Below are 27,661 nucleotides of genomic sequence, written 5' to 3'. Positions count from 1 at the left end.
TCATGAGGGAACCAAACCAAATGCGAATCAAATGTTCTGTTCGCATTTGTTTTGGCGTATAAATCTGACGAATGATAATAACAAACGTTTGCGCTCGCTGTTCGTTTGGCGTTCGTTCGCTAGGTGTATACCCAGCTTAAAACAGCTCTATACTCTGATCCGTCACGCTTGCTTCCGCCATGTTTATATTGTGCATATAGCGACGCAGATGTATATGTATACATATTTGTTGCGCGCTCCTTTTGTGTGTCTTTTCGTAAAAAGCGGAAGTTCTTTTTCTAAAACTGTCATATACCTCAGTTATTTAAAGGATCGCCTTTTTATAAACTATTGAATTTTTATAGTAAAAATAGAGTTTTATAAATCGCCGTAAGTTTGACATTTTCTGAAACGACCAAGTTCTTTCGCATGACACGATTTAAAAAGTTTAAAAAGTCCGCAACAAAAATACAACCGAGCATTAAATAGATTTTCGTCGTACGCAAAAAAATTTTATCGTGGATTTTAACGCACGTTGTAGTGTATAAAAAGACTTTCTTAACTCGACGCGGAAGTATATAATCAAATTTCAATTTGGAGAGTCGCGTTTTACTTCGATTTTATTGTATACGTATGTATATACCGCTAGTTTTCGATTTTTATCTTTTCAAATATTCCTATTTAAAATTCTGCTCAAGTGAACCGAGATTAAAATTAACGTAAAGTGTGCGCGAAATGAGCTAAAAAAATCGAGTTTTTCATCTGTTTGCGAGATTTCGAAAAGCTTCGTTTGCTTTGAAAGCTCTCTCCATCGATGATTATCGAAATCGCCTTTGTAATTTCACCCGGAAGAAGAGTTCGCCATCGAATCTCGGCTTCGGAAGAACCTGTCGTTACAATTTAAACTTGTTTGTTTTCGAGAGAGAGTTTATATTTGTATACTCTCTACTTTATTTCACCGGACACATTATCGATTTTCGTGCAATTTGGCCGATGAGTCAGCAGGTCGTATGTTTTTTGACGTAATCTCACTGGCGCCAGCCAGCATTGACCGTGATTTAACACGCGAGAAGATGTTTTTCGCCTGTATCTATATAGTTCATTGACGTACGTGTGCGCGCACGTGTGGAAAACGTCTGTGTGTGCGTCAGGATCTCGGAAAATCTCTTCTGGGACAGACGCGACGAGTAATTTACTTTCAAGAAGAAATCCAAGTTTGATTGCGCGCTCAGATCGCGACAATCGTTTCTTTATCGCGTTTCTTAACGCTGTTGGAGCGTGTTCGAGGGATGCTCGCCACCGTCTTGTCGCTCGCGGCTCCGCCGCAAGGGTTGACTCTCTCGCCGGAAAGAGAAAGGAAACGACGGAAGAAAGAACATAAATCAGATCCGCTAATATAGCGTCGGTGAATAGCCCTGATTTTTGCTGCCGGGTTTCTCGCTTCCACCTCTCTTCTTCCATCGCCGGTTCTCGCAGAATCACCGTAGTGCTGCTGACTTCGCAACGCCGTTTATATGCACCTTACGCATTTCAGCAAAATGTCGATCACGCGGAGACTCGTGTCAAAAAAAAAAAAAAAAAAAACAGTAATATGAATTTAAATTGTGCGTTTTTTGTTTTTATTTAAAACACGAACCAAACTACCTCTTTTTTGAAAAGTATAAAATAAATCGTTGCAATATTGTAATTAGAATGTATGTTTTTTTTTCAAATACAAGGTTTGCAAATCCGCCAGAAGTTATTTTAGACAAACAAAAATAGCGAAAAAAGAAAGAGAGAGAATTTGAATTTGCAGTGCAAAAATTCTTATGACATTGCGCACGCAGTTATAATATAAATTTCGTATTTTTTTTTTCGAACCCGACATTTGCGATTATTTATATCTGAGTGCGTCCGTGCGCATAAATTTTTAATTTCAGTTTCGTTCAATTTCCGATAAATAATCGCCGATAACGCTTTTACTCCCTTTTTATTTCACATCTCGTTTTTAGATATACCGACGTGCGAGAGAAACCTCCCGCGCGCAAAATATTTTTAGCATTCGTTGCTCTTGTTTAATCATTTCGGATATGCATTTTTTTCTCCATATGATATTTGCACGTGCAATATATATACATGCATATTTTATTTTTTGCGTCGAATAGGTACGTCGTGCGATAAAAAAAAAAAAAAAAGAAAAACGAAACAGCGTGACGAAAAATGCGCGCTTATTTGCGTAACCGGGAAAGCTGTTTAATTTGGCAAGCGGTCTCGAACTCTCAGTATAGTCGCATTACACGTAGCCGTGTCTCGTGTATCCCGTTGGGGTGTCTAATCTCAGAAATTTAAGCCTTTGCTGTGCAGTCCCACGCAACAACCGGGGCGCGCAGCCGGTATCCCCAAAGTCTTCCGCTACTACTACTACTAACTACTGCCTCTATCTCTCTAGAAATCCAAACCTCGCAATTAGATGCGAATAGTGTTGCGTCAGCAGCGAGGTTTATTTCGAATTCATTGAGAAACGAACTTGTGTCTTCTGCGAGATATATTGTTTCGTAAACAACGTTTTGCAAAAAAAAAATACGCGTTCTATGTGGAAATGAAAGAGGCGCGCGTAATTCCAATACTGGTGGAATTTGGACTACCGGCAAGTAAACTTGGCTACGCGCAAATGCGGGGGATCCCGCACTTACGCAATATATATACGCTCTGAGATATAATACAACTATAGATATACTATAGATATACATATCTCATCAAATGTATCGGATGTCCACACGAGGAACATCTCATCAGCAATTGCTCTCCGTGTGTACGAGAGAGAGTTCGCATCCAAAGCGTGCTCTCTCCCAAATTGACTGCACAGGTAGATCGCGATACTCTTTCATCGTATTTATGCGCGTCTTAAATTCTATTGCCGATCGAAACTCACGGCAACACAGAGCTTTTGTTCGCGGTTTAAAAGCTCTTTCGCACGCTCAATGGCTGTGCGCCGCCGCGTTTGAAATATGACAGATCGAGAAGGAAAAGGAAACCTCGCAAGGGGGGGAACGCGGAAGGGGTGGCAACGTAAACCTGAGCGGAATTTCGAGAGAGAGAGAGAGAGAAAACGGTATGAATACCGATAAGCGCCTTTCGTAAGCACGCTTTTTAAGCGCCATACTAATGAAGAGTTCGGCGCTTTTCGTGCAAGACTTGACTTGTTCTCTTTTTTTTTTTTTTTTTCACTTTCTTTCTCTGTTCGAGCTCTCTCGTGCAAAATGCAACCTTCTGCTCTAGAAAAAACGAATCTCTTTTCCTGCGCTCGCATATACAACGTTATTTATCTTTATTGCGTTCTTTGTTGCGCTCGTACAAGAAGGTATTGCTATGAAAATGTAGGGAAATAGTATTTTTTTTTATGTAAACCGTTGAGAAACTTTTTTTACGAACTCCTGACACGAAATTTGAAAGATTTTTTTGCATTACGTTTCATGACAAAATTTATATTTAATATATATTTTGCAGTAATTTTACTGAATTACTATTAAAATAATTTGTTGGATCTCAAATGAAGTTTTTCGAAGAATCGGTTTATCTATATTTTACCCGATCGTGTGCGCACATGCGCATATATGCGTTTACAGCTTTCTGTGTAAATATCAAAAGACATATTTGTTAACGTTGCGTGTGGTTAAATCAAATACTGGTTTATCAATGTAAATTTTGCCAAACGTAAATTAAGTGTAGATTTTTCAAGTATCAAACCGTTCGCGAGACCATATCGAAAACATATTAATATTTGACATGGAAATCAATTTACAAAGAAACGTAAACGTACAAATGTTTATTATATTATATATTTGCAGCGCTAAAACAAAAAAAAACAAAAGAAGAAACGAGTCGAATGTACTAAGTAAAAATCACTAACCAGTAGGATAAATTAATAGGCGTCAAATATCCCTATTTAAAACGGACAATGTGTTGTCCGGTTTCGTAGCCGCACATACATATCTTCAACCGCTTATTGCTGCAGGCGAAATGAGCACTTTTGTCACGCGCAGGTCGCCTGGATAAAGTCGGATTCGCGGGCGATTTTGGCCATTCACACGCACATGGTGGCACACAACCCGCGTCTGTCCGTCACTCACAACGGCCATAACACATGGAAGCTGCACGTGAGTAACGTGCAACCGAACGACTCCGGCACGTACATGTGTCAGGTTAATACGGATCCTATGAGGAGCCAGGTCAGTAGTATCGCTCGAGCATTACACCGACGGCCGTCCTCTCTATTACCCGCCGAATAGCGACGGATGCTCTTGCTCGCCGTGTTTAACGCAAATACACCGCGTGAATGCTACGTACACAAATGCTGCGTACACACACACACACACACACACACACACACGTGTACGTTGCACAAAAAGCCAACGGGTTAACATTCACCGCGAACCGGAAGCCGTCGTCGTGTTGCGATATGAAATTCGCTTCTGACAGTTTACATTTTTAAACTTTATCTTACATTTTTTAACTCGAACGGATTTCTTTCAAATCCTTCTCGCGTTGTTGCCCCGGCAAATGAAAGGAACAAAATTAAACGCGAGAGAGAATAATTTTCAGCGTCATTACGTATTTACCGCCGAAAGAGAGAAAGAGAGAGTTTGTTCTCGTTTCTTGCTCTCCTTTTCGAAAACGATTTCAAACACGTCGACGAGAAAAATCAAATATTTTACATTATTAATGCAGTTATATCTCCGAGATATCACGCAATTGAATATTCATGCTCCTTTCTTCTCATCGCGGATATTAATTCCGGCTTAATTTGATCGAATACGGCACACGATCAAAACTGATTTAGACCTCCGACGCGGAAACGGTAAAAGGTTTTTTTCTGAAAGATGGATAATGGATATGAATGTGTTGTGCGCGTATATAGACCGGACACATGAAAGTTGTAACACCTCCGGACATTATGGATCTGGACGACACGGCTGATCTTCTCACGACCAAGGAGACCGGCGACGTGCAACTGCGATGTCGAGCTACAGGTAATCCGGAACCTGTGGTAATCTGGCGACGAGAAGACGGCCGAAACATCACTCTGAGAAGCGAGCACGACACGAAGAAAAGTACGAATGCGCTAAGTAATCTATTTTGTGAAAAAAAAAAACTGATATAAAAATATTTAAAAAAAAAAAAAAGCTATAAACACACATTTGAGAAAGACTCTTATTAGCGTTTATTTTAATTTATTTAAACAATTTGTTTAAGAAGATAATATGTTTTGCGATGTGGAACACGATGTGACTGACGTTGACACACGCTTTTACGTGCTAATTTTGAGACTGGAGTGGTATATAATTCGCGGATGATAATGGGACCCGGTGATCTAATTTGATTTAGTTAATTTCCCCTCGGTAATGCTTGTATTATTGCGTAAAAGAGAGATAACCGGCCCGTCGCGGTCTTGAAATGGTGAATTAAAATTCCATCACATCCCAACACCACGATGAGGCTCGCCATTAACGCGAAATGCGCTACTAGCGAAAATAAATGAAGTTCCCAGCGGCAGCGTCGGGTATGACTGATTAACCGAATCGGACTTCTAAAAGGACGCGGATTGATCGCGGCTAAACGGAACCGTCCAGACGATTTATCTTTAATTGATCCGCGCGTTACGAGGGTGCGTGATTTTGGAGATGAAATATATCCCGGGGATCACTTTTTAAAAAGCGCCCCGTGTCCCGCGGAAAAGCAGCCATCCGATTAGCCTTCCTGACTGTGAGTGATGGATGTTGACTTTACATATATTTCCTCTTCGCCGCGTGCGACTCCCGGCTATCGACTCTCTCTCGTATGCCCCTCGATTGCAATATGCGGCGGTGTGTACACTGCGTCGCGAGAGCGTGCGCCATTGGCGCGCGGTATCTCTATTCGGGGTAACTCCCGTCTTCTTCGCACATCGATATTCCCGCTTTTGTACTGTTTCAAGAGCCTTCAAATGACTACGTCAGAAAACAAAGCGACTTTCTTTCAGAAGCGTTCTAGATGTTTTATTTTAAATTCAAAGCACAAAAAATTTATATAAAAGTAAACAAAAATAAATTAAATCTTTGTTTTCTTAGAAGAGATTTTTTTTCTCTCTATTTTGTAAGAAAAAATTTCATTTGAGAGAGATATACAAGTTCAATTGTTTAAAATAAAAGTGTCGAGAAAAATATGAATTTGAAGTTTTTCTTAATTTTGTTTTATGTGTTTCACGTTTTGTAAGTTAAAACAACGCGAACGTTCGAGGGCGAACAGCTTCATCTGAAAAACGTTCTGCGACAAGAGATGGGATCTTATCTCTGCATCGCGTCAAACGGAGTGCCACCGTCGGTCAGCAAAAGATATTACGTCAATGTTCATTGTAAGTGCGCTACCGCTATGCGAGATAGCAACTCCGTTCGGAGCTGCTTAAATTACGCGACTAATTGCATCTTTTTCATTAAAGTTGCACCGCTGATTAAAATCTCGAACCAATTAGTAGCGGCGCCCGTCGACAGCGACGTTCTTCTTCAATGCTACGTGGAGTCCTCGCCGAAGTCTCTGAACACGTGGTATAGAAATAATGGTGAGAAGCATCTCAGCTTTTGATGTATGCGCAAAGATCTACTTGTGTCTTTATTTTTATTTTTGTTTTATTACAAATATAACAAATTTATAAATACTAAGAGTCAAAAAGTTTTGTAAATATTTCTTTTAGTTGTCACTCCGGTTATTTACATTTCTGTTGTTTTTTAACAAAAAATATTTACATCAAAATGTGTTTTAACGCGTTTATATATTTCAACGCGTATATTATTTTATACATAATATGTGTATAAAAAATTTCGACGAGATAAAACCGTGCGCTAGGAGATAAAAAAAAATTAAATATTTTTCTCACTAAATGTTGAAACAAGTTAATAAAAAAAATACACATCTATCGTTCTCTGTGACAATTGTCACGCCAAATTGTGAATTCTGTTTGTCATTAATAATTTTATCGTCAGATCTTTGGAAAATGTGTTATATACGTTACATATATTTTAATCGCATGTCATCTAGAAATAGTAAATGTACGACGTGTGCAAATGCATGACATTTTTGTATCTTTTTTTCAAACTTTAAAACGAATTAGACGTATGTATCTTCAGGAATCAAAATATTAGAGGACGAGAAACACAACATATCGGAAGTAACCATCAACGATTATACATATCAACTGAAACTCACTGTCAGACAACTCGATCGGTCCGATTTCGGTAGCTACACGTGTGTAGCTGAAAATGCTTTCGGAAAAATGGAAGGTTCCATTAGACTACAAGGTACATGTAATAACCGACATTATAAATTTGTGTGCAATAATTTTACTCCGGATTCCCAATTTAATTAAAAATTCCTAATAAATTAATAGCTTTATTAAATCCTTCTCTCATATAATTACATATCGAAACCCGGATATATTTGACACGCATGTGAAGAGCATGTGAAACAGAAAATTGATCAAACTCGATAGACGTTTTTTTTTTTTTTTTTTTTTTTAAAGTGGAGATTCTACGAATGTTCTTCGTCGCGCGATGTATTCAATTTTGTCGTCATAAATAATCCCGTTTCTTCGATGTGGCGTTGCAGAACTGCACTTACCGAAACCGACGAAAGTTTCCGTAACGTCCGTACGCAATACCGAAATCATCGAGAAGCACATTTTGCACAAAGAAATGGGAAGGAAGGGAAAAAAGTACTCGCACGTGGTCGACGAAGCAGAGCCGGAACTGATTCCGAAGAACGTGGACTACACCACGCCGATGTCCAGAAGAAACGCGTCGAACTTCTCGCCGAACACGGCGAACAAACCGAGAGTGTCTGAGTTTCCGGCGCCGGTACCGGCGCATTCGGCACCGACACAATTGGGTGCTCAAAACGGCGTTCGATCAGTGTCCGATCGGCAATTTTGTTACATTGGACTCGTCGTAATAATTATCGCGGTAATCTTTCGCACCTAAACTTGCGAGGGGAAAAAAAAATTCTTTATGAAATATAACGTTTAATCTCAACGAGAAACTGTTTGTCATGATTTGGTTTGATTGATATTTACGAAACGAGAGAGTATGACCGGTACTCGATATTGTCATTTTTCACAGTATCTTCGTTCAGAGATACATATATCATAGAAAAAACGCAATATTCGTCGAGAACATCGATACACTTCGCTGTAAATAACGAGAACATTTTTATGACAATAAATGTAGTTATATACGTATACTCAAGACAAATAGATAGTCACGCTGTTAAAAATGCACGCTTGTGATTGCCATTATATATTTATCTAGAATACGTTTACATACAAGAAAGTTGTTAGAATTAAGTTTTTCATTGTCGGACACGTAAAGCGATGCGAGAAATTTGCTCTCTGTTTGTCGAAAACGTCAGCTTGTAACTTTTTTAATAATAACAACGTACAACATTCTCGAGAAGAGAATTGTTCCGATGTTTTCGCATAATTATCGCGCGTTTAAATGATAATAGTAGATGTACGTACATCAATAGAGAGTAAAATACAGAGAGAAAGGTCTCTCTATGAGGAAGAGATATGTAATTGGAGTTTTGTCGAGGTCTGTACAAAACTGACTGAAATGGATTCGTTTCGTTTTTAGGAACAGTATTTATCTCTAATGAGACTTGTGGCATTTGTGTATATATGTATGACAATAAATGTTTCTACCATCATTCGCAAGTACCTTCCACTTTCCACTAATTTTTCACAATTTTCTAGGACTTTCCTTTTTTTTAAACGAGTATTTCGTGAGCGTGAAACTCAATCTCTGCACCTGAAGAAAAGTTTTCCACTGATGTATGACACACATATTATGACACAATATTAGAAAAATTAAAAAAAAATACGTCGTAAATAAAATGATGTAACATAAATTGTTGAAAAATTAAGCGACACTCGGATGTTGGATATCGCAAAAATAGCTAATGAAAATATCAATTATTCCTGTTGAAACTGATTTGCTTTATCATCGACAAGAGGAAGAAGCCGCGAGGACGATATTCCGCCCACGCCTCATGTTTGTCTATCGCTCACGCTGTCGTGAATGCTCAGTTGCTTCAACGATTCCGTCGCGGGCGAAGTTTTACAACAATGAAGCGTTTACTGTTAATCTGTCTCCTTTATGTGTTTTTTGCCGGGGCTACTTTGTCACAGTCACCGTGCGTAAGAATTACTTACAAAAGAACGAATGACGTTGGCTTTCGGTGCAACGAAATAAAAACGCTGCAAAATTATTTGGACAAAGCGGCAACCAACACAACGATCATCACGATTTTCGACTCTGATATACCTAATATACCAGGGTAAGAAGAAGCCGCTAAACAAACGAACGTGAAAAAAAAATTCGATCTAACATGAATTACGACTCAATCAATCTTTTATATAAAATTTTGTATATTTATTTTTATAAAAATTCTTATACGTGTATTTTCTCTAATAATGTTTCTTTTATGTTTATTTTCTCTATGCGATATGTTTTTTATATGTTGTGTAATATTTTGTTAAATATTTGTGTAAAGTTTGAATATTTGTTTTGTTAAAACAAATATTATTTTTATTATCACGTATATCAATGCAAATTCAAAAATGCATCATGTTGAAAGTAATCGCAAATTTTATTTCGTTCTATCAAAGACACCTTTTTGCGAGATTCGGGGCTACTCTCACGACTTTAGATCTGCACGAGTCGGGCATACAGACATGTGACGCACAGGCATTCGTAGGCCTTACAAAGTTGAAAAAGTTGATGCTCTGGGGCAATAAACTGACATACGTGCCAGGAGTATGGTTCGCGAACATGCAGTCCCTGCAGACCCTCGATTTGTCGTTCAACTTTATTCAAGGGATCGACTACACGATCTTTTATGCGCTTCCTAATTTAGAAAACTTCTACTTCGACTACAACCAGCTTCGCTATATCGATTACAACATGTTTGCCTACTTGGGAAAATTGAAGAAAGTCAAATTCAGCATGAATCCATGGAACTGGTCGTAAGTTTTCGTCGTTGAATCGAAATATCAATGTGTAGAAACGTCACATACAAATATTGATCAAAAAAGTTACACTATCCAAAATAATTCTAAACAAAATAATATAAAAACTTTTGGGTTTATGTAAAAACTTCTCTATTTGAATACACAATTGTTCTGTAATGTAAAAAAAAAATTTTCAATCTCGAATTCTTGAATGCAATGGAAACTAAAAACTACTACTGAAATAAAGTTTTCTCTCATGTCGTAACACGTACCTAATTTATTATCGCGTAGATATCGCGCAAGGCTGACGTGGCAGCTCGAGAACCAGAAGGTCGAGATATCAGACATGTGGGAGGATTGGAACTGGATGAACGTCATGATCAAAGACTGTATCGAGAGCGGTCGGGGCGAACTGCCGAGCGACAAAGTGCTCGACTGCGTCGTGGAGAAGCTGCTGACATTCACGTACGAAACGTTCAGCGTGCAGGAAAGGAACAGTTTGGCTGGATGTAACGAGCAGGCCAAAAGACTAGTGCGTTGCATGCGACCGAGCAACATTACTGGCAATACCGATTATGAGACGGTACGAAGGATTCTCGAGGATTACTCCACAGTCTTGCCATCGATGCAAAGAGCACTGAAGTCTTTCCCGTTGAAGCGGTAAATACGTATTATCTCACAATCTTCTTTCATAAATTTTTTTACGATAAAAAAAAGCTAATTTTTTTATTGAGATATCTTTACCGTAAATTTGATTAATTTTCTATATTTATAATGTGAGAGTAATTTTATAACCAATTTATGTATTAAAATAGATATAGATTGTACTTGGAATTTTTTAAATAGGTTTGGTTTGTAAGGTATTTCGATAAGACAAGTGTAAAAAAAAAAAAAACAGTCATATAAAGACTTAGAAAAATAGTGTCTTTATTAATTGCTTGTGTGTGACACAGATTACACACGAAAGTATTACAAAACGTATCACATGATCATAGATTCAACAACGTAGCACGTTAACGTGTACGCGTTTCTCTAAACTAAAATTATTCTTCTTTCTGATTACATTTGTCATTTTGAACAATAGATACAATTTATTCAAACTGAACATTGAAACTTTCGTGAAGCGCATGAAGTTTACAAAATCAAATTTTCTAATATAATATAAATCAAGTTTTTGTAAAATAATCGTCACACAGTGTGTTTCCATCTCACAAATAAATTTACTATAAAATTACATTAGATGCTGTTTTATGTAAGTGATAATCACTTTATTAATTTGGATTTAAATATATCTCATTGTTGGATTTCTTTCCGAAAGTACATTTTATAACTTCGAAGTTGTAAAAATTAAAATCACTTTAGTGAAAATACATTTTTGTAAAATCTGTGTCATTGAAATTCATAGGGAGTATATTTTGGATATATTTATACAGATTAAAATTTGATTGAAACAGCGCGATTTTATACGCTTCAATAATAAATATATCTCAAACACACATACACTTCTTCGAAAGTATCAAAACAGTAACTTCATAAAAAATTAAATTCAGTTCTTGAAGTGTGAAACATTTCATTAATATGTATTGTTCTGTTAAATCGTTTCAATTAAAACATTTCATTAATATCAATCATTGTTAAAATATTCGAGTTAAAATCAGAGTTAAAAAAAAAAAAAAAAAAAAAACGAAGAGTTTGTTTTATGTGCGTGAGAACAAACAATTGAATCAACAACCAATTACTTAAGAATGAGGAACAAATAAATAGGAGTCGCAAATTTAATTTTGAGTTACTTCCGGATGCCAGGCAATTGGCGCATACGTCATGGGATTAAATGCTCCTCCCGGGTGAACGTAGTGGTGTATAAATGGCTGCTGCGGCGCTGTTGAGAGAGATAGAAATACGGAAAATAATATTAAAGTATAACGCATCACATAGAATGCAAATATGATGCGAGCAAAGCGCAAACAAGATTTTGCGATGAAACTTACTCGATTATTAGTAAAAACTTTTAATTTTATCTATAATATTTAAAATGTCACATATTTCCCCCTTCTTTTCTTTGTTTTTTGTCATCACACAGCTGAATTTTAATCTACGTAACATTTCCAAAATCCTTTGATTCAATGCGTAGATATAGAGAATGCGGTAATCAAGAGCTTTTATTATAATACCAAAATATTATACATACCAAGAGTCGGGAACGTGCTCGTCAAATACTGATACATTTGAATGGATGTCGCGCTTATGGCTTTAGGCTTTGATGCCATTGGCCCTCCTTGAAATTCGAACAAGATTATTTGGTCTCTGTGAATAGTTATCTAGAATAATCAAAACAATGCGAACGAAAGATTGAACATGAAATGGAAATTGTCATATTTAAACGAGAGAAAGTTTTAGTAGTTAAAACGCTTACTTTGCCGACGTAATTGGACGAGTCTGACATCGGAATGCAGTCAAAAGTGCATGTTGCATTGAATCTCTCTTTGACAACGTTTTGCAAGATCTTGATCTGCGCCAGGTAAACTTTATCGTCTTCCTGCTGGACTTTCTCGGACGGTTGGATGCGATATTGTTTCTTTTGGATCTTCTGTTGTGAATTCGACGTGTTAGTAACCTGAGTGCTGGATTTAGCCACAGCCTCGCGAATATATCGTTGCCTCTCTAGGATTTTGGACGCACCGATCGGTTTTGCCCAACGAATTTCCCAGCCTTCTTTCTCAACGATGCTATCAGGCTCTGAAGACATCGAGATAAAAACAAACTTAAACGAATTAACAGAATATATTAAACAAGAAAAAATAAAATTATTGATAATATAGTGTGTTAAGTTATATATTACAAAATTCTTTATACTTTGTCTTTAGTTATTTTTTTTTTTTTTTTATCTTGATTCTAATTGACGTCACATACTCACTCTGCATTATGTCCATTACGGTCTGTGCGGCTTCGCGATTCTCGTAGTGAATAAAGGCAAAGTGATTGATCTTCTTCAGCTTCAATATCGGCACATTCGTGTACCTTTGGAAAATCTCTCTCACCTTCTGCTGCGACATATCGAGCGTGAGGTTTCTTACGAACAGAGCCGTCACCTATTTGTCATCGCCAGCGATATTGAATTAGTAGGAGTGACATATCTGTGCTGTTACTTACAATGATGTAATTTCGTCGCGACAAGAACTCAATGTCGTCACATTTATATTATAAAATTTTTTTTCTAACCACGTTTTTTTCTGTGAAATTTGTTTTTTTTTTTTTTTTACAAATAAACGAGAGGACAGTCTTGTATACGTTGAATTCAAAATACACATCGGGTTTACTTAACGTGAAGAATAAATCACTTTAATACAGACAAAATTTAATAATCTCACGGTTATTAAATTTTGTTATTAAAAATAAAACTGAGAGTACCTCTGTGAGGCAAATATTATTATTCGATTTTTAAGGCGCGGAGCACTTCAATAAAAAAGTTATTAATAAATCTGCATTGCGCGCGCAAAAGCTCGCGTGTTTCAGTTTTTAATTTTGTTCAATTCGTTGTACAAACACTCGCACGATTACATTATATAGAGCAATGACAGTTTTTGACAAACGCTCCAATTTGTTCATTTTTTATATTTAAGTGATGTATGCGTGTATTCGCGGAATACTCAATAATTTACATTTTTTGTTTGTTAATAATACTTAATAATAATTAATAATAATTACTCCGATGTATCACACTCGCATGTAATTGTTAAATGACACATTAATAAATGTCAACAGTTCTCGTAAAGAATCTTTTATCATTTACATCTTCAAAAGCAAAAACAAAAGAAAACTTGTTCAATAGCATCGCTTCAATGTGAAGCTTGAAAACTACCCACCGTTTCCATAATGTCCTCGTCGATCGGATCACCCGGTTCAGGATCCGCCCAGTCTACTGCGATTTCGTGGTCCCACAGCATTACTTTGCCGGGTATCAACTTGCGCCGTGCCATCGCGGCCGCACGGTGATCCTTAAACTCGACGAAGATAAAACCGCGATTCAGATTGCGATCGTGCGCGCTCGGATACAGGTAAATGTCGGTGATGCCATCGAGAAACTTTGTCAGCTCCTCTATAAATTCCGGCTTGGTCTTGGTCTTGGGCACGCCGCCGAAGAAGAGCCGACAGTTGTCCATAGACTTGACGACGCCTATGCGATGCCCGGGACGGATCTCGTAGCCGTTGAGACGATTGCACGCTTCTCGGGCGATGCGTGGATTTTCGTACAACGCGAACGCGTAGCCGCGCGTAGATCCCGAGAAATCCAGCATCAGTCGCAGCTCCAACAACCGGCCCACGCGTTCCAATATCGGCATCAATTCGTCCTCGTAGCAGTCGCGCGGCAATCGGCCCAAAAACACCTCCGAGCCCTTACCGCGCTGCCGTTGATCGCGCGCGATCTCGGGCGCCGTCAATCGACGCTGGCCGTTCTCCTGCACCAGGAAATAATTCATGTGTACGATTTCGTGATTTCTTGCTTTGAGTAGCAAGAAGAAGTTGAAAATATTTAAAGAACACTGAGACAAACGTTTCAGAAATTTTATAACTTTAGCGTTTTATAGATTTTCTATTGGTCAGGGACACAAATCTTCCTTCAACTACAATTGACTTTTTTTTATATATGTATTGATAAGGTCGATATTTCTTAAAATAATAAAAAAACTGAATTTTAGAAAAACTTATGCACGCACATGTGTCATACATACTTCAAAACGCACTTTCTCCTTCTTTAATTAAAGAACTTTTGTTGTTCACATATAAAACATTTCAGCAACTAACACATTATACAGAATATTTTTTTATATTTGGTGAATTTGTCCTAATGTGCTCGTTAAGAAGATAAGAGAAAACAAGTTCTACTAAGTCGAATCGTTTTGTTGATCACTACCTGAACGAGCTCGTAATGCGTACGTTTCAACATCTCCAGAAGCCGCAGCGTGCGATGACACTCATTGGACAAATCATTAGAATCGTCGCTCATCATTAACTAACAATTACTTGAACGATACGTCGCGAACTAGCTATCGCGAATTATCTGTAAGGATCGGATTGAGAGACTGTTGCGAAGGGCGCAAAGTGGGGGACGGGGAGGAGCGAGGCACGACCGGCGAAGCAATTCTCCGATTCTCCGACGACTTCCAAGAAGAGATCGAACGTTTTGTGTTATAGTTCCTTGTCGAGGGAATTTTGAACATTCAAAACGATAATAGAATTCGCTCGATGTTTCTTGAGCTTCTTCAAGACTGCAAATTTTCTCTTTGCCGGAGAGAAGCTTCTCGTTGCGATTTTTTTATAATTAGTGTAAAAATACATTTCTGAAAAATGTTTGTCAAAATAATAAGTACGAAATAATAAAACAAAGTGGCAATGTATAAAAAAAAAAAAGCATATTTAAACGTTATTTTTATGTATTATATTTGTAGTATATAAACTTTTAACAGCGTGTAGGATATATTTATATGTATTAAAAATATAATATATAGTTTTACATTAACTTAAATAACTCGAGTTGTATATTAAGATATTGTTTTCAATAAAATTGTACAAATAAATTTATTCCTAAAATAATTAATTTATAAATTTATTTATTTATGCGTTTATACTCGTGTCATTTACATTTTCCAAAAATTCAAATTTATTTTGCGCATGTGAAAAGTCATGTAACCATCAAGAGGTAAACAAGAACTTAGCCACAAGTCTGTCGAAAAGACAGCTGGCGTCATCTAGAGACGACACGCGTGTATCATATGGCACCGACACACAGATACTATGGAGAGTAACGGTAACCGGCACAAAATCTAGTTTTCAAAGTCAAGAGAAAACACAACAAAGGATGTAACAATTATCAGAATTAATTTGTATAAAGAGAAGTACAAAAGATTTAATAAAATTGTAAATTATATACAATTATAATCTCAGCTTATACATGTATTTACATATGTACAAAAAATGTCAAAAAGATAAATGTCAGCAATATATCATTTAAATATGCAAGTTATACAAATATAGATAATTTCTCTCTTACAATTGTAAACTATCCAGATCGTAATCTATGCAATCTAGACCGTTGATTGTATTGTAAAGTTCTTTAGGAGATACAGGACCTTTGATGGACGCGCTCAATTGTTTATAATGTTTGACTACTTGTTGAAGTTTTTCGGTAACATCCGGACATGAGCTATTCTCGACAACGTGACTCAACCTGACGGTATTATCTGTGCAGAGCGAAAATTGCTCTATGACCTGTAATTCTTCCTTCAATGCTGCATTCAACATAGTAGCCTGGAAAAAACCAGAAAGATTATGTAATGTTTAAATGTCCTCAGCATTTACATATAATTGACGCAGTGTTTATCATTTTTGTTTTACTGCGTATGAGACATATTACACACCCGTTTGGCTTTTTGCTGGAGTTCATCCAATGTCTTTCGCTTACTTTCGATCTCTTCCTCTGTATATTGCGTTTTCTGAAGCTTATCTTCCTCTGCCAGAACATTGCTGGGCACAGCAATGAATTTTTTCACAACATTCTGAAAGTAAAAAAAAGACATTTTTTCAGTCATTGTGTCCACAATTGGTGAAAAAAATTTGTTTTTACTTGCAAACTTTTTCTAATCAAATACTCAGACATACAAATTGTATAAATTTTTATCTCTTGAATGTAATCACCTCTATGTTGTTTAAGTGAGGCAAAGAAGCTGTGTAGTACGCTCTTATAAGGTTCTCTTCGTTCCGCTTTAAAATAGCCAAGTTTTCAGAATCTAGCTTATATTTGTTCTCCAAAGTTTCACACAATTTTCTGCTCCTGGACTGTATTCTCTCCATTACAATGTTCCTAACTACAACAGAACAAAGAGAAAGCATGAAGATTACTAAGCAGCCAAGCATGGATTTTCTCAGATTGGTGGTATCTTAGCTATGAGAACAATGGCAGCAAATAATGCATGTTCAATGCAATCATGGTTTTGCTTGAAAAAGGGTAAAAAAATAAATAAATTTTATTCGAAAGTCATAACAAAAATGTTTTTATCTCTTTCATATATTATATATTTATCAACCTCTTTACAAAATTGTGTTTTTGAATTGAAAAACTTCAGAGGAAGTTTGTGTGTCTTCTTCATTTCATTTTTTTGTTTCTTCTACTGATTACAAGCAATTAAGCATTTAATAAATCAATTGCACATAATTGCACAAGCGGGATAAAAAAAATATAAAAACAAAACTCAAGGTAAGTCTCAGAACATGCAACGAAAAGGAATAAAAAAAAGAAAAAAAAAAGTAAAGTATCCCCGAGATAAAGGACGCTTTCATCGAACGACGCTTCCAGTGCGGCGTCCTTGTCGATTGGCGTCCGTTACAAAAGAAGGGAAAAGACTCGACTCTGTTTTATATTCGAGAATTTCGACGAAAGCGTCCCGGTCGCTGGAAGAGTATGACTCTAGTCATGATCATATGCAACATGAAACTAGAGCACACCCGTCCAGCGGCGACGGGACGAGTCCCGGGATCGAGAAAAGGTAATTAGCCGTCGGCGCGCGGTAGATCCGCCTAAACTGTTCCGGAAAGTGTACAACTCTGAAAGAAGCATCTCGCGTCGTGCTACAAGACAGACGGCGACTTACTAGTCGCGTACACGGCTCGAGAATGGAAGCCGAACAGCTGCATCTCGTATTCCTCGCGTTTGCGCTTCCGCAACTCCGCGCCTGCCGAAGCTGTCTCCATGACGAGGCGAGAGGACGACGGCCACGAGAAAGCGAAGAGGATCTACCCTCAGTTCTCCGGATCCGGACGTTTCGGTCGCTTCGCGATTTCTTTAACCGACGACAAACGGCGGCAGCTGCTCGTTGCTTCCGCACGGGAACACCTTGACGTCCGTTGACAAATGAACATGGCGTCCTTCTGCTTGCGTACGAAAGCGTCCTTTGTCCCGTCGCGTTCGTCAACGCATCACGCCGCGCGCGCTCTTCGCGAAAGTCGCCAATCTTGTGCTGGAACTTTCCATCGACAGCGACTCCACGAGTGGTGAGCATCTTCCCAAGCGTGATACAAAATATGTGCTTCTTGCGGAGACGCTCGGCCGGTTAAGAAGCGATCCTTAGTTCTTTTATCACAAGCGTTTTAATTAGAAGTACTTCGGGTAGATGGCTCTGCATGTTCTGTAAACTTTCGGGATTCGAACTTGGTTTGTCACTTCCATTTGCTGAAGCATTCGCGCGCGATAACATCCTTGTTGCTCTCTTCCTGATATTTTATTTATTTAAATAAGGTAAAGGATGTGCATTTATAATTTTACTACTAATTTATAGATTTTTAAAATTATTTCTTGTATCTTGTAAAGTTGTTATTCGCAACGCGAATGCAAACACACATTTCGTGCTCTGTTCTCGCATAAGTATTAGGTCACATACATAATATCGTGTGATAAGTAAAAAAAAAAAGTACTAAAGTGTGACATGTAAATATTATAAATACATGTATGTATGTTTCTTGAAGCTTTGAACGCACTTGTTGCATATTTATTTACAAGTTCTGTTTTTAGTACACTTGTGATGTGTGTTGACATACGCGAGAACAACGATAGCTACCAAAACCGTGAAGCTTCTCCCTGTCTGTTTGTTATCATTGCACGCACAAAGCGGAAAGTCATGGCGTCGCTCACCTGGCGGGTTTCAAATGTTTTCCGTCACGCTTTATCAATGCGAACTAAATACGAGCGTTTCCTGCGTTTAGAAAAAAAGCGAACGCGACTCTCTCTAGTCTTTTTTTTCATACAAACTTAGAAACAAAACAAACACAATGCGAAGCTATATTTAAAACTCGTTCTATAATAGAATAATACGAAAATTGTGCATAGGATATTACAGTTAACTGATAATTTTATATACCCGCATTGCACACGGCGCGCCGAAAATGTTGCCATGCGTAAATTACAGACGTCGCGATACGAGTATTAACTTTGCATAACGTTTACATATGTTTTATGGACGGATGACATTAATTACAATTGCTTATTTGCGATGCGATGAATCATAAATTCTTCGCGCACATCGCGGTCGATACCAATTGGTGAAATGATATAACATTTTTTTTTCCTGTGTGACAATACGTTTATATTTATAGCGACAAGTAATTGCGGACAAATGACGTTCTGTTTTGTAAATTTCAAGCGGACTTTCCCGCAGGTTTTCCTCGAAAAGCAATTGGAGTTCGACCGGAACTTGTCATTTCTCGCAACAAAAGCTATTTCCCATGGTTTCACCATTGGTTGACCACCGAACGAAATGCGCACCTTTGTAGTGCGTGACATCACTATTTTTTTGCGACAGCATTAGTCATGCTGTTGATAAGTCATGCCTGCAGAATACCATAACGACGCACAACATCAATATGATCTGCACCAAAAAAAGTACCTCGATTGTTATGGCGTCGCTTAGATATAGTATTATAATACTATACATAGCTCATGTATATTTAATGCAATTCACGTGTACACTCGATATGTGAGATAGCTAATAATAATATAATAGCTCGTTTTATTTGTCACATTAATAATCGCGCGATGATGTGATTTATTTGATCTTTTTTTTCTCTCTCTCTCTCTCTCTTTCTCTGTCTTAAATTATTCATATCGCAAACATGTGGGCGACTCAAACATATTCATTTTTTTTTTTGTAAGAAGAATTGTGGAAAAAACCAGTTAGTAATATAACAGAACATTTACGATTATATAACATTTTCTGAAATGTCGAAGCAAATTAGAAACATCTGCTTCTTCAAAAGAAGCTTGAATCCGATAGCCACTTTCTTTTCAAACGCAGAAAACGTTAATTCCGAAGACACGTGTGTTCGCTTGTAAAACGATAAAGAACTTTGTCAAGTTTCTTTGCAAGAAACACGATTGCGCGTACATGAAAACTCGATTACGAAATTGCAGAAAACGAGGCGCGCTCGTTAGCCGACCGTAAAACCTAAAATCTTTTTCTGTTACGCAAAATCTCAATCATTTCGATGACTAACGTTCCTCTTTTTTTTTTTTCTTCTCTTTAAGAAATGTAAAACGCAACCTTCGAAGAAAAACACGACACATCGTCCTTCGTGCGGATGCAGAAGTGGCAGCGGTGTTTACATAGAAAGCGGGAATGGAATTAAATGTTTCATGCCGTCATCATCGCGCGACTTGTGCGATAAAGTGAACGGGCAGCATGGAAGACTTACCGAGAGGCAGGTTGGTTTGTCACGTGGAAATCGCGTCGCTGTATACGTGAGCAGGTAAGCGATTGTTGGCATGCTATTGCGATTACGCTACTTATGTTTTATGCGTCGGAGTGTGCGAGAAACTTTACACCTACTTGTTTACAGTTCCCGCGAGCAGCTTCTCGACGAAACCACGATGGATTTATTGAATTAAAACGCATGTCGCGTTGTGACGTTACTCGCGGCTCAATGAAAATAATAAGGTAACATACAGAATATGTTTTTCGATCTCATAAATATTTTTGCGCAAAAAGCTGGGAAAAGATCCTTAACTCGTAATACCGAAAAAATTGAAAGACGATTTGTTTCAATAGAAATTTTATATGAAAAACGCGCGCGCAGAACCAACTGTGGTGAAATATAAAATTGATAAGAAATCGATATGAATTTAATTGCGTTCCAGAATCCAGATCGACTTGTCAATGATCCACACGGCCTTATCGCGACCTATTGTGCCTTAAGAATATTTACATCGCGTATCTATGCAAAGATAAAAGATTACCGCAATACTAATAACATAAACACAGTTGAGCGGAGAGTTTTAAAAATAGTTTTTATCTTTTGTATAAACTAACGATTCAGAATTTCTACTTATTTTTTACAAACTAAACACATTTAGAAGTTACGGACACCGTCTTTTATATTTCTTCACTTTTTCAAACCGAAGATTCAATTAAGATTAATTGTAATCAAAAATTGAAGATACCATGATATAAACATCTGTGCGAAAACGTTTAAACACAATGTGTGTGTCTGTACATGAATCGAAATTTTCGATTCTTTTAAAATTCTTTCCAGCCTGGAATAGTTTGACAAGTAACCGAGTAACACATTGCGACATTTTCAAATGATCGTAATCGGACGAAATGTGTGAAACGGGCCTTGAAACGCAGGCACGCGCACACACTCGCGCGCACACACTTAAAAGCTCGGTCGCGCACACGCGTCGCTCACGGAGAGATTCGCCGAGTGCGCAGCCGGTCCGCGCAGGCCCCGTAAAAAGCCGGGGGCGCGATTCCGTCGTCGTTCGCTCTTCGGGATACCGCGCGCGACGCTCAGTTTGTATTCGGTATTCAGCTCGATTCCGTTCGGCAACGACGACAAAGACATTTCCGGACGATTGAATATCGATAACAACGATACGAATCATACGCGCAACATAGATCTTGACGTCTCGCGTCAAAGAATTCGCCCACGTGAAGTTTGATCCGAACATAAAGTGGTGCGCATTGTGCCATTTAGTTGTCAAGTGGTTTAAAAAAAAAAAAAAAAAAAACGAAGAAAAACACGCGAAAAGAAGTCGAGAGACGCGAATAAAGATGCTGCCGCCGCGAATACTCGGTCTGCTGGTGATACTTCTCGCCGTACAAGGTTGGTGCGAGCTTTCTTTCTTTTTTTTTTTTTTTTTTTAAGATTGCCTCTTCTTGTCATGGTTATTTGAAACTCTCGCGACGACGCGATGCACTTCGTGGTGTGTTTGCGGATTTACGCGATTTTACATAATCGACAAAGTCGCTGTAAACTTTCTAAACATATTGCTGCTACGAGACAGACAGACTTTGATTCTTTGAATACTTGGAATTAAAGTTCGAGATAAAAACTCGGTTGATTTTATCTACCGCCACTCGTCTATCTAGAAGAAATATTTGTGCGTGATATACGATGGGAAGTAAATAATTTTCTTTATCATTATCAAACACTCGAAAATAGACGTTATTATTGTATAAAAGTACGACAAAGCGAACTATCTCTGTTTTTCTTGTATTTCTACGTAAAATACACAAAAAAACAATTGATGGAAGAACACGCGAACATTTCGATTTTTAATGTTATTGTCTCTCTCGTGTTTCTGTACTTTTCGTTCTTCGGGTAAGAGCTATCGATTGCAAAATCACAGATCTATTATCGCACCACGAAGGCGTCGTTTCCGCGGAGAATCACGTCTGGTTGTACAAAATGCACGTTATACACCGATGACGATGATCGCGTGGAATCGATCGCAATAACGAGTATAATCATTACGCCAGTGAGGCGAGCGAATGGTTGCGATTGGCGTCTCATTACGCTCTGACAAAAATCGAGATTGCACCAGCGGCGGTGCATTGTCGATCCTTCGTGCCGCGAGTTATTCAAATAAGGCGCTTGATCGCTTGATCGAGCGCATTCATCGATGCGCGACAACTGCAGCGCGACGAAATAAATCTGAGAAGAAGCGACACAATTTACACAAGTTCAAATATTTACACTTGTTTTTCTAGAAAAAAAAAAAATATCAGTTCCTGCTTGCTTGGAAAATTTTTTTTGCAATTTATAATTTTTTATATAAACTTTGAATTTTTATTATATTACGTGAACTGTATATATACAAAGCTTCGCTGTTTATAATGTGCAAATATCTTGTCCACAATAACACAAAGTGTCAAGAGCAATAGAACTCTTTCAATTCCTATAAGTATAGAAATAACAGAGCGAACAAAAGCGCGTATCTTCTGTAAATATTTAAGTTCTCTCGTTCAGTTGAGTTTTAGGTCAAATACGGGATTTGAGAAAGGATCTTAACGTTTTAAATAAAATGTTTTAAGCGGAACGAGAAAAATAATTGAGAGCTGTTTAAAAAATATATTTTTTGCCCTCATCAAAGAGAATATGTTTATTCAGCTAAATATTAGAAAATTAATTAAATAAATTGATAAAAATACAAAATCGCACTGTGATATCGCAGTAATAAACAAATGAAATTTATCTAACAAGTTTACGCGTTATGTTGTTTCATGTTCTTCTTATGAAACTCACTAGGTGGTAAAAACACAGCTGTGGTTTTTCTTAGACTTCACGTCTCGAGAACTTTCAAAATTTTATGTTCGCGCGTCATTTTACGTCGTCGGAGTCAATAATTCAATCAACGACTCATTCCCGATTGTCAAATATTGTAAAAAATTCTTTTCACGAGACATGCGCCGAGTAACTTCGCAGATTCGAAGTATCTGATTTTCCACAACAATCACACCTGTGATGTGTTGTCTCTCACGACGATATTTTGATAGTTAACGACTTGACCTTTGCCTTATTCTGTAGAAACGGTAAGCAACAATAGTCGTGCGAGCAACTATATAATCGGCGAGCGACTCGTAATCGTCGTCGCGGAAGAAGCAATTATGTATTAAAAAAAACTTAATTACGCTTCCTGATGTACCTACGCACCAGAAGATAATTGCAGTTGCGCTAGAGCGAGTTCGCTCGCCGATGCACCGAGTCGCGACCGCGTCTGACCGAAACCGATCAAAGTCGCAGGACGATTGATTAGCGTTAATTCGAAGATGTCTAGATCAATCGAGAATCGATCAATCAACGAATGTTTCTAAAATTGCACGAAAAGGTGGTTTTCTATATTTTGTTCTCGATCACAATTTAAGAAACTTTTTCTCTCTGTGAAAGTTTTTTTTTTTTTTTATTTTTATCATGATGGTCTTTAAAATATACAGCGCGAGATCTCGAATATATACAGAACAATTATTGTCTCAATAATATTGAATTTATTTTTAATTGGTTGGACACACGAAGTCTGAGAAAACTTCGTTTAAAAATTAAATACAATTTACTCATCAATTTGTGGAGAGAATTGAGACTTACGCAAGCACAAAAGCACGTAATATTCACTTTCACACGATCATCGAGCGGTTTTCCGTCTCGCCCGCTCCTCGTTTCCGGTCCCATCCGGGCGATTACATAATTCGCCATTAAAAATCGAAAGAGTATCCCCGAGTCTGAACCCGGGGAAAGAAAGGGAGCTTCACACAAAAAACTACTCGCAGTTGTGTCGTCAAAGAGGGAGAACCTTCGCAAAAAAGTGCGTCCGCTGACGAATTCCATTGAGAATTCTCTGCGTGAAGAAACATCGCGAACAGAACGAAGCAAACAAGCGAGTGTGCGCTAGCCCGCAGAGAACCGGTGGCACCAGCTGAATGACCCGAAAATAAGATGAACGAGACTGATTGAGTCGAGGTGGGGGAGAGACCACGTCGCGCGAGGATATGCGAGGAGAGCGGGGAAAGGTGGAGGGGAAGGTGAACAGCCAGGTGAACAAGAGGTTTTAGGGCCAGAGGAGCCAGGTGGCGGCTGCGCCGGACGGTGGCCAGTCGAGGGCCCAGTATTCATCGGTTTTTGGTAACTGTTACTCGTCCGAGAAAATATGCTTCTCTTCTCCTCCTTCTTATCCTCGACGCGCGTTTCATATCCAGCGCAGTTCCCGTTTTCGCCCTTCTTAATAATAGGAGCGGCTTCCTTTCTTTCTTATACCGGACCACCGTGTGCCGCCGCCGCCGCCGCCGCCGCCGGCCGACTCGTTTCGTGCGTGACTGCGATTCTGACGAGCCGTCCGTGGCTCCTAAACGGGGCCGGATTAGGAAAGAGCCGGAATACGTATCGTCATTAGTTCTTTTAAACGAAGCTCTCACAAAGCGACAACCAAAATTCGAATCTGCGTGAGAGATTAGGTTGGCTTACTGTTTCTAGGTATAAATTTTGAAAAAAATTTCAGAGTTTTTCTTGCAGAAAAGAAGCGAACAGTTATGCTCAGTTGAAACCAAAATGGAATTACGACGATATTTTTTTAACAACAGTAATAATTTTATTTTTTATCATCGTCAATTTATTTAGAACAATCTTGAATTGATTTCTCTTCATATGGTTTTTCTCCCGTCAAAACTCTAAGTAATTATTTAAGTGCGGCTACTTCACACAACAAACGCTCATAAAGTGCGTGATGTAACACAACATGACATTATCAGGTTTGCAAAATTTATCGTAAAAAAGAGATGTCACTTACATAAGTGATATCTTCGTAAATATTTTTGCGCGAGGATATTTTTATAATCTTCTTTTGTCGAAAGGTCAACATTTGTTCGCCGACGGATGCGCAACAAACTATTTTTGTGTTAAGAGATCATACAATTTTTAAGCGCCGTCCGAAATGCTATAGAAATAGTATCTATGAATGCTTTGCTTGCTCGAGAGTGATATGAAACCGATAATGACGAATGAAAGAAAAGCGTGACGACAGCGTGTTCATGACACCGCAAGGACTCACCTGAATTTGAATTGGTGATGTCAACTACGGACGGTGTGCGAGTCGCTGCACAATAATCGGCAACGCGATAATTTGGACGTGTGCGCGCGTGCAGCCGCAATGACAGACATTATCGTCCGCGAATTACGTCTCGGCCGTCAAAAATTCAGCCCGACTGGTCTGTCATTATGCGCGACCCACATCGAGCGCGCCAGTTCGCGGGGCAAAAGTTAATTAGGTATCTCTAAGGCCGGGAGAAAACCGAGAGAGACGTTTACCTCTTAGCACGTCTTTCGTTATTATATATTCAACACTCTTCAATTACATTTTTACATTACTGATAATATCTCAAAAGAGGCGTGAGAACGTTTTTCACGGTTTTTGACAGGTTTGACAGAAGAATTTGATATAAAATCTCTCTGTGCTCTCTTTTTAGCTCCGATAAACTGACGCTCGAATAAATAAATAATTAAAAGCGATATTACTGAGATTAAAATGGAAAAAAGAAATGAAGAACGTAATTCGAAGTTCTCTAAGATTTAATAATAAAAAAAAAAAAAAAAACTCATTCATAAATTATCATTGATTTATGAATGTCGTAGGTTGCGCGCGAGAATTGCGACTGGTTGTCCCTTTCGAAAGAAGAGACAGCTCGTTTTCGAAATGCCAAACACGGGAAAAGAGGAAAAGCCGGTTGCACAAGATAACACGCGTGTACGTATGCGAACACGCGTGTCCGCGTATCGGGTGTTGTTGCGCAACCAGATAGGCATTACAAGGATCCGCGTCTCGTTTCTCCTTGAATCACTCGTTGAGTTACTTTCCGCCGCGCTGCCGCCGTCGCCGTCGATCCGTAGAAATTTAAGGGTCAATGTAAATAAGTCTCTGATACGCGCGAGACGTCCCGGTTAGACTTCGAGAGTTGTTTGTCGACGCTTATAAAACGAGGGAATTTGTCGATTCGTGTGACTCTCGTTGCTCATCAATCTGTTTTCCATACGCGCTCGTTCACCCTCGTTTAAAGCAATCTCCGGATATCAAGACACAGTTGTTTTTTTTTTTTTTTTTTTTTATGAGAAGATGGATATTTTTATTCGTATCGGTGAATATATACGATTTTAACGTGACAGCTAGGGAAATATCTTGACATATTTAACGTCCAATTAATTTAAAACTCGATTTGAATAAGAGAAACTTTAAGAAAATAATTGTCTTGTTTCAAAATCGTTGTTTCGGCTCGAATGCGCCTTTGGGCACATTACATTTCTGTATCGCCTCGAGCCGAAATAACAATTTGATGTGTAAAAAATGTATCTCTTTTTATCTCACGAAACGTTACGTAAATTATTTTTTACATAATTATGGGATGCGATAAGCCGATGTAAATATTCCGCACGTTACATGCCCTTGTGTATCATCCTTACTTAGATGTAGGCCATGTTCTCTTCTTTTGATGTTCCCCGCTTCCGAGAATTTATACACACCGCGTGTATGAATATTCATTAACGGTTTACGTCACTCGCGCATTTAATGCGCTAATTAAATAATTGAGTTCTACACTAGAAAGTGTAGGAAGGAGGGACACGGCACGTGGGAGGTCAGCCCGCATGAGAAAAAGCGGCTTTCTCGGAACCTTGAACAAAAGACAGCTCTTACTTTTTCTCTCCTCATTTTTCCGGAATTTTCTTGGCAGACGCCAACGTTTGTACGTTTGTGTGGATGCCTACCTGCGTCGCCCACGCGTGAGGAAACGCGATACTCGGGTCAGACGAATTGTTACCGTCCGTAAAGTTTGTTAACGCAAGGAGAAGGGGGACAGTTGGCCTTTTTAACTTGGATCCCATCTCGCGTGTTGTGTGCAGATGTGTCATAAATTTTTTAGTTTCTCTTCCTCTTTCTCTCTCTCTTTCATGTAAGTACGTACGTGTTTTTGTGAAGACGAGAAGGGGAATAAATCTCGATTCTTTGACGATCTCTCGTTGCGAATATATCGTATTGCGTAATCTAAACTCACTCGCGAATTTGTTGACGACTGTACATTCGTCGGTGAGTCAGTTTCCACGCTTCGCGAAGAAATGCGAGAATATATCGTTGACGAGAGATTTCTCATTACACACAGCGTATTGCGTCATCGATGCGAGATAAAAACAAATAAATAAATAAACAAGGCAAGGAAATAAGCAGCATTAAATCGAGACAAATGGAAGTACAGGTTCGGTTTAGAAAGGTTCCCGAGTCGAAATTTTGATGCTACTTTCAAACTTTTGAAGATACTTTGAACCTATTTAACTGACCAATATACTTATTTAAACCTACTTTGACAC

The 27,661-nt window shown here is 38.4% G+C and overlaps 5 protein-coding genes across 5 annotated transcripts in view; 3 read left to right on the top strand and 2 right to left on the bottom strand.

Annotated features, from left to right (window-relative positions):
• Positions 1–8,642, top strand: part of LOC109854577 (lachesin-like) — a 53,435-nt gene extending 44,793 nt beyond the window's left edge. The window contains exons 4-9 of the mRNA XM_020427841.1: positions 4,002–4,187; positions 4,877–5,069; positions 6,212–6,349; positions 6,434–6,553; positions 7,119–7,289; positions 7,597–8,642. Of these exons, the coding sequence (XP_020283430.1) occupies positions 4,002–4,187; positions 4,877–5,069; positions 6,212–6,349; positions 6,434–6,553; positions 7,119–7,289; positions 7,597–7,967 (1,179 nt within the window). The 3' untranslated portion in view covers positions 7,968–8,642. The remainder of the gene's footprint in view (positions 1–4,001; positions 4,188–4,876; positions 5,070–6,211; positions 6,350–6,433; positions 6,554–7,118; positions 7,290–7,596) is intronic.
• A 441-nt stretch (positions 8,643–9,083) lies between these two features.
• LOC109858211 (leucine-rich repeat transmembrane neuronal protein 4-like) lies at positions 9,084–10,821 on the top strand. The gene is made up of 3 exons (XM_020435305.1): positions 9,084–9,321; positions 9,653–10,009; positions 10,286–10,821. The coding sequence occupies exons 1-3, from the start codon at positions 9,110–9,112 to the stop codon at positions 10,656–10,658; spliced, it is 942 nt and encodes a 313-aa protein (XP_020290894.1). The 5' UTR covers positions 9,084–9,109; the 3' UTR covers positions 10,659–10,821.
• An 893-nt stretch (positions 10,822–11,714) lies between these two features.
• On the bottom strand, positions 11,715–14,383 carry LOC109860642 (RNA-binding protein 47-like). Its single transcript, XM_020439915.1, has 5 exons — positions 13,858–14,383; positions 12,909–13,083; positions 12,408–12,730; positions 12,183–12,312; positions 11,715–11,873 (listed from the first exon to the last, which is right to left on the bottom strand). Exons 1-5 carry the CDS (start codon positions 14,332–14,334, stop codon positions 11,770–11,772), a joined length of 1,209 nt encoding a protein of 402 aa, XP_020295504.1. The 5' UTR covers positions 14,335–14,383; the 3' UTR covers positions 11,715–11,769.
• A 1,548-nt stretch (positions 14,384–15,931) lies between these two features.
• Positions 15,932–17,989, bottom strand: LOC109858783 (protein MIS12 homolog). The gene is made up of 4 exons (XM_020436420.1): positions 17,641–17,989; positions 16,688–16,857; positions 16,411–16,548; positions 15,932–16,300 (listed from the first exon to the last, which is right to left on the bottom strand). Exons 1-4 carry the CDS (start codon positions 17,738–17,740, stop codon positions 16,040–16,042), a joined length of 669 nt encoding a protein of 222 aa, XP_020292009.1. The 5' UTR covers positions 17,741–17,989; the 3' UTR covers positions 15,932–16,039.
• A 3,305-nt stretch (positions 17,990–21,294) lies between these two features.
• LOC109863793 (lachesin-like) overlaps positions 21,295–27,661 on the top strand; it is a 79,690-nt gene continuing 73,323 nt past the window's right edge. The window contains exon 1 of the mRNA XM_020444358.1: positions 21,295–21,643. Within this exon, the coding sequence (XP_020299947.1) occupies positions 21,592–21,643 (52 nt within the window). The 5' untranslated portion in view covers positions 21,295–21,591. The remainder of the gene's footprint in view (positions 21,644–27,661) is intronic.

This window comes from Pseudomyrmex gracilis, unplaced genomic scaffold (genome assembly GCF_002006095.1).
Source record: "Pseudomyrmex gracilis isolate BER0280 unplaced genomic scaffold, ASM200609v1 scaffold_0, whole genome shotgun sequence".
NCBI lineage: Eukaryota > Metazoa > Arthropoda > Insecta > Hymenoptera > Formicidae > Pseudomyrmex > Pseudomyrmex gracilis.
This window is presented reverse-complemented; position numbering and strand designations above follow the sequence as displayed.

Coding starts and splice junctions, on each gene's coding strand:
- LOC109858783 (XM_020436420.1), bottom strand. CDS start 17,740: ATGGAGACAGCTTCGGCAGGCGCGGAGTTGCGGAAGCGCAAACGCGAG. Junction 16,858..17,640: donor TCGAGCCGTGTACGCGACTA/GTAAGTCGCCGT, acceptor GTTCTGTTGTAG/TTAGGAACATTGTAATGGAG. Junction 16,549..16,687: donor CTCACTTAAACAACATAGAG/GTGATTACATTC, acceptor TTTTACTTTCAG/AATGTTGTGAAAAAATTCAT.
- LOC109858211 (XM_020435305.1), top strand. CDS start 9,110: ATGAAGCGTTTACTGTTAATCTGTCTCCTTTATGTGTTTTTTGCCGGG. Junction 9,322..9,652: donor GATATACCTAATATACCAGG/GTAAGAAGAAGC, acceptor GTTCTATCAAAG/ACACCTTTTTGCGAGATTCG. Junction 10,010..10,285: donor ATGAATCCATGGAACTGGTC/GTAAGTTTTCGT, acceptor ATTATCGCGTAG/ATATCGCGCAAGGCTGACGT.
- LOC109860642 (XM_020439915.1), bottom strand. CDS start 14,334: ATGCCGATATTGGAACGCGTGGGCCGGTTGTTGGAGCTGCGACTGATG. Junction 13,084..13,857: donor ACGAGGACATTATGGAAACG/GTGGGTAGTTTT, acceptor GATGACAAATAG/GTGACGGCTCTGTTCGTAAG. Junction 11,874..12,182: donor GAGCACGTTCCCGACTCTTG/GTATGTATAATA, acceptor CTCTCTCAACAG/CGCCGCAGCAGCCATTTATA.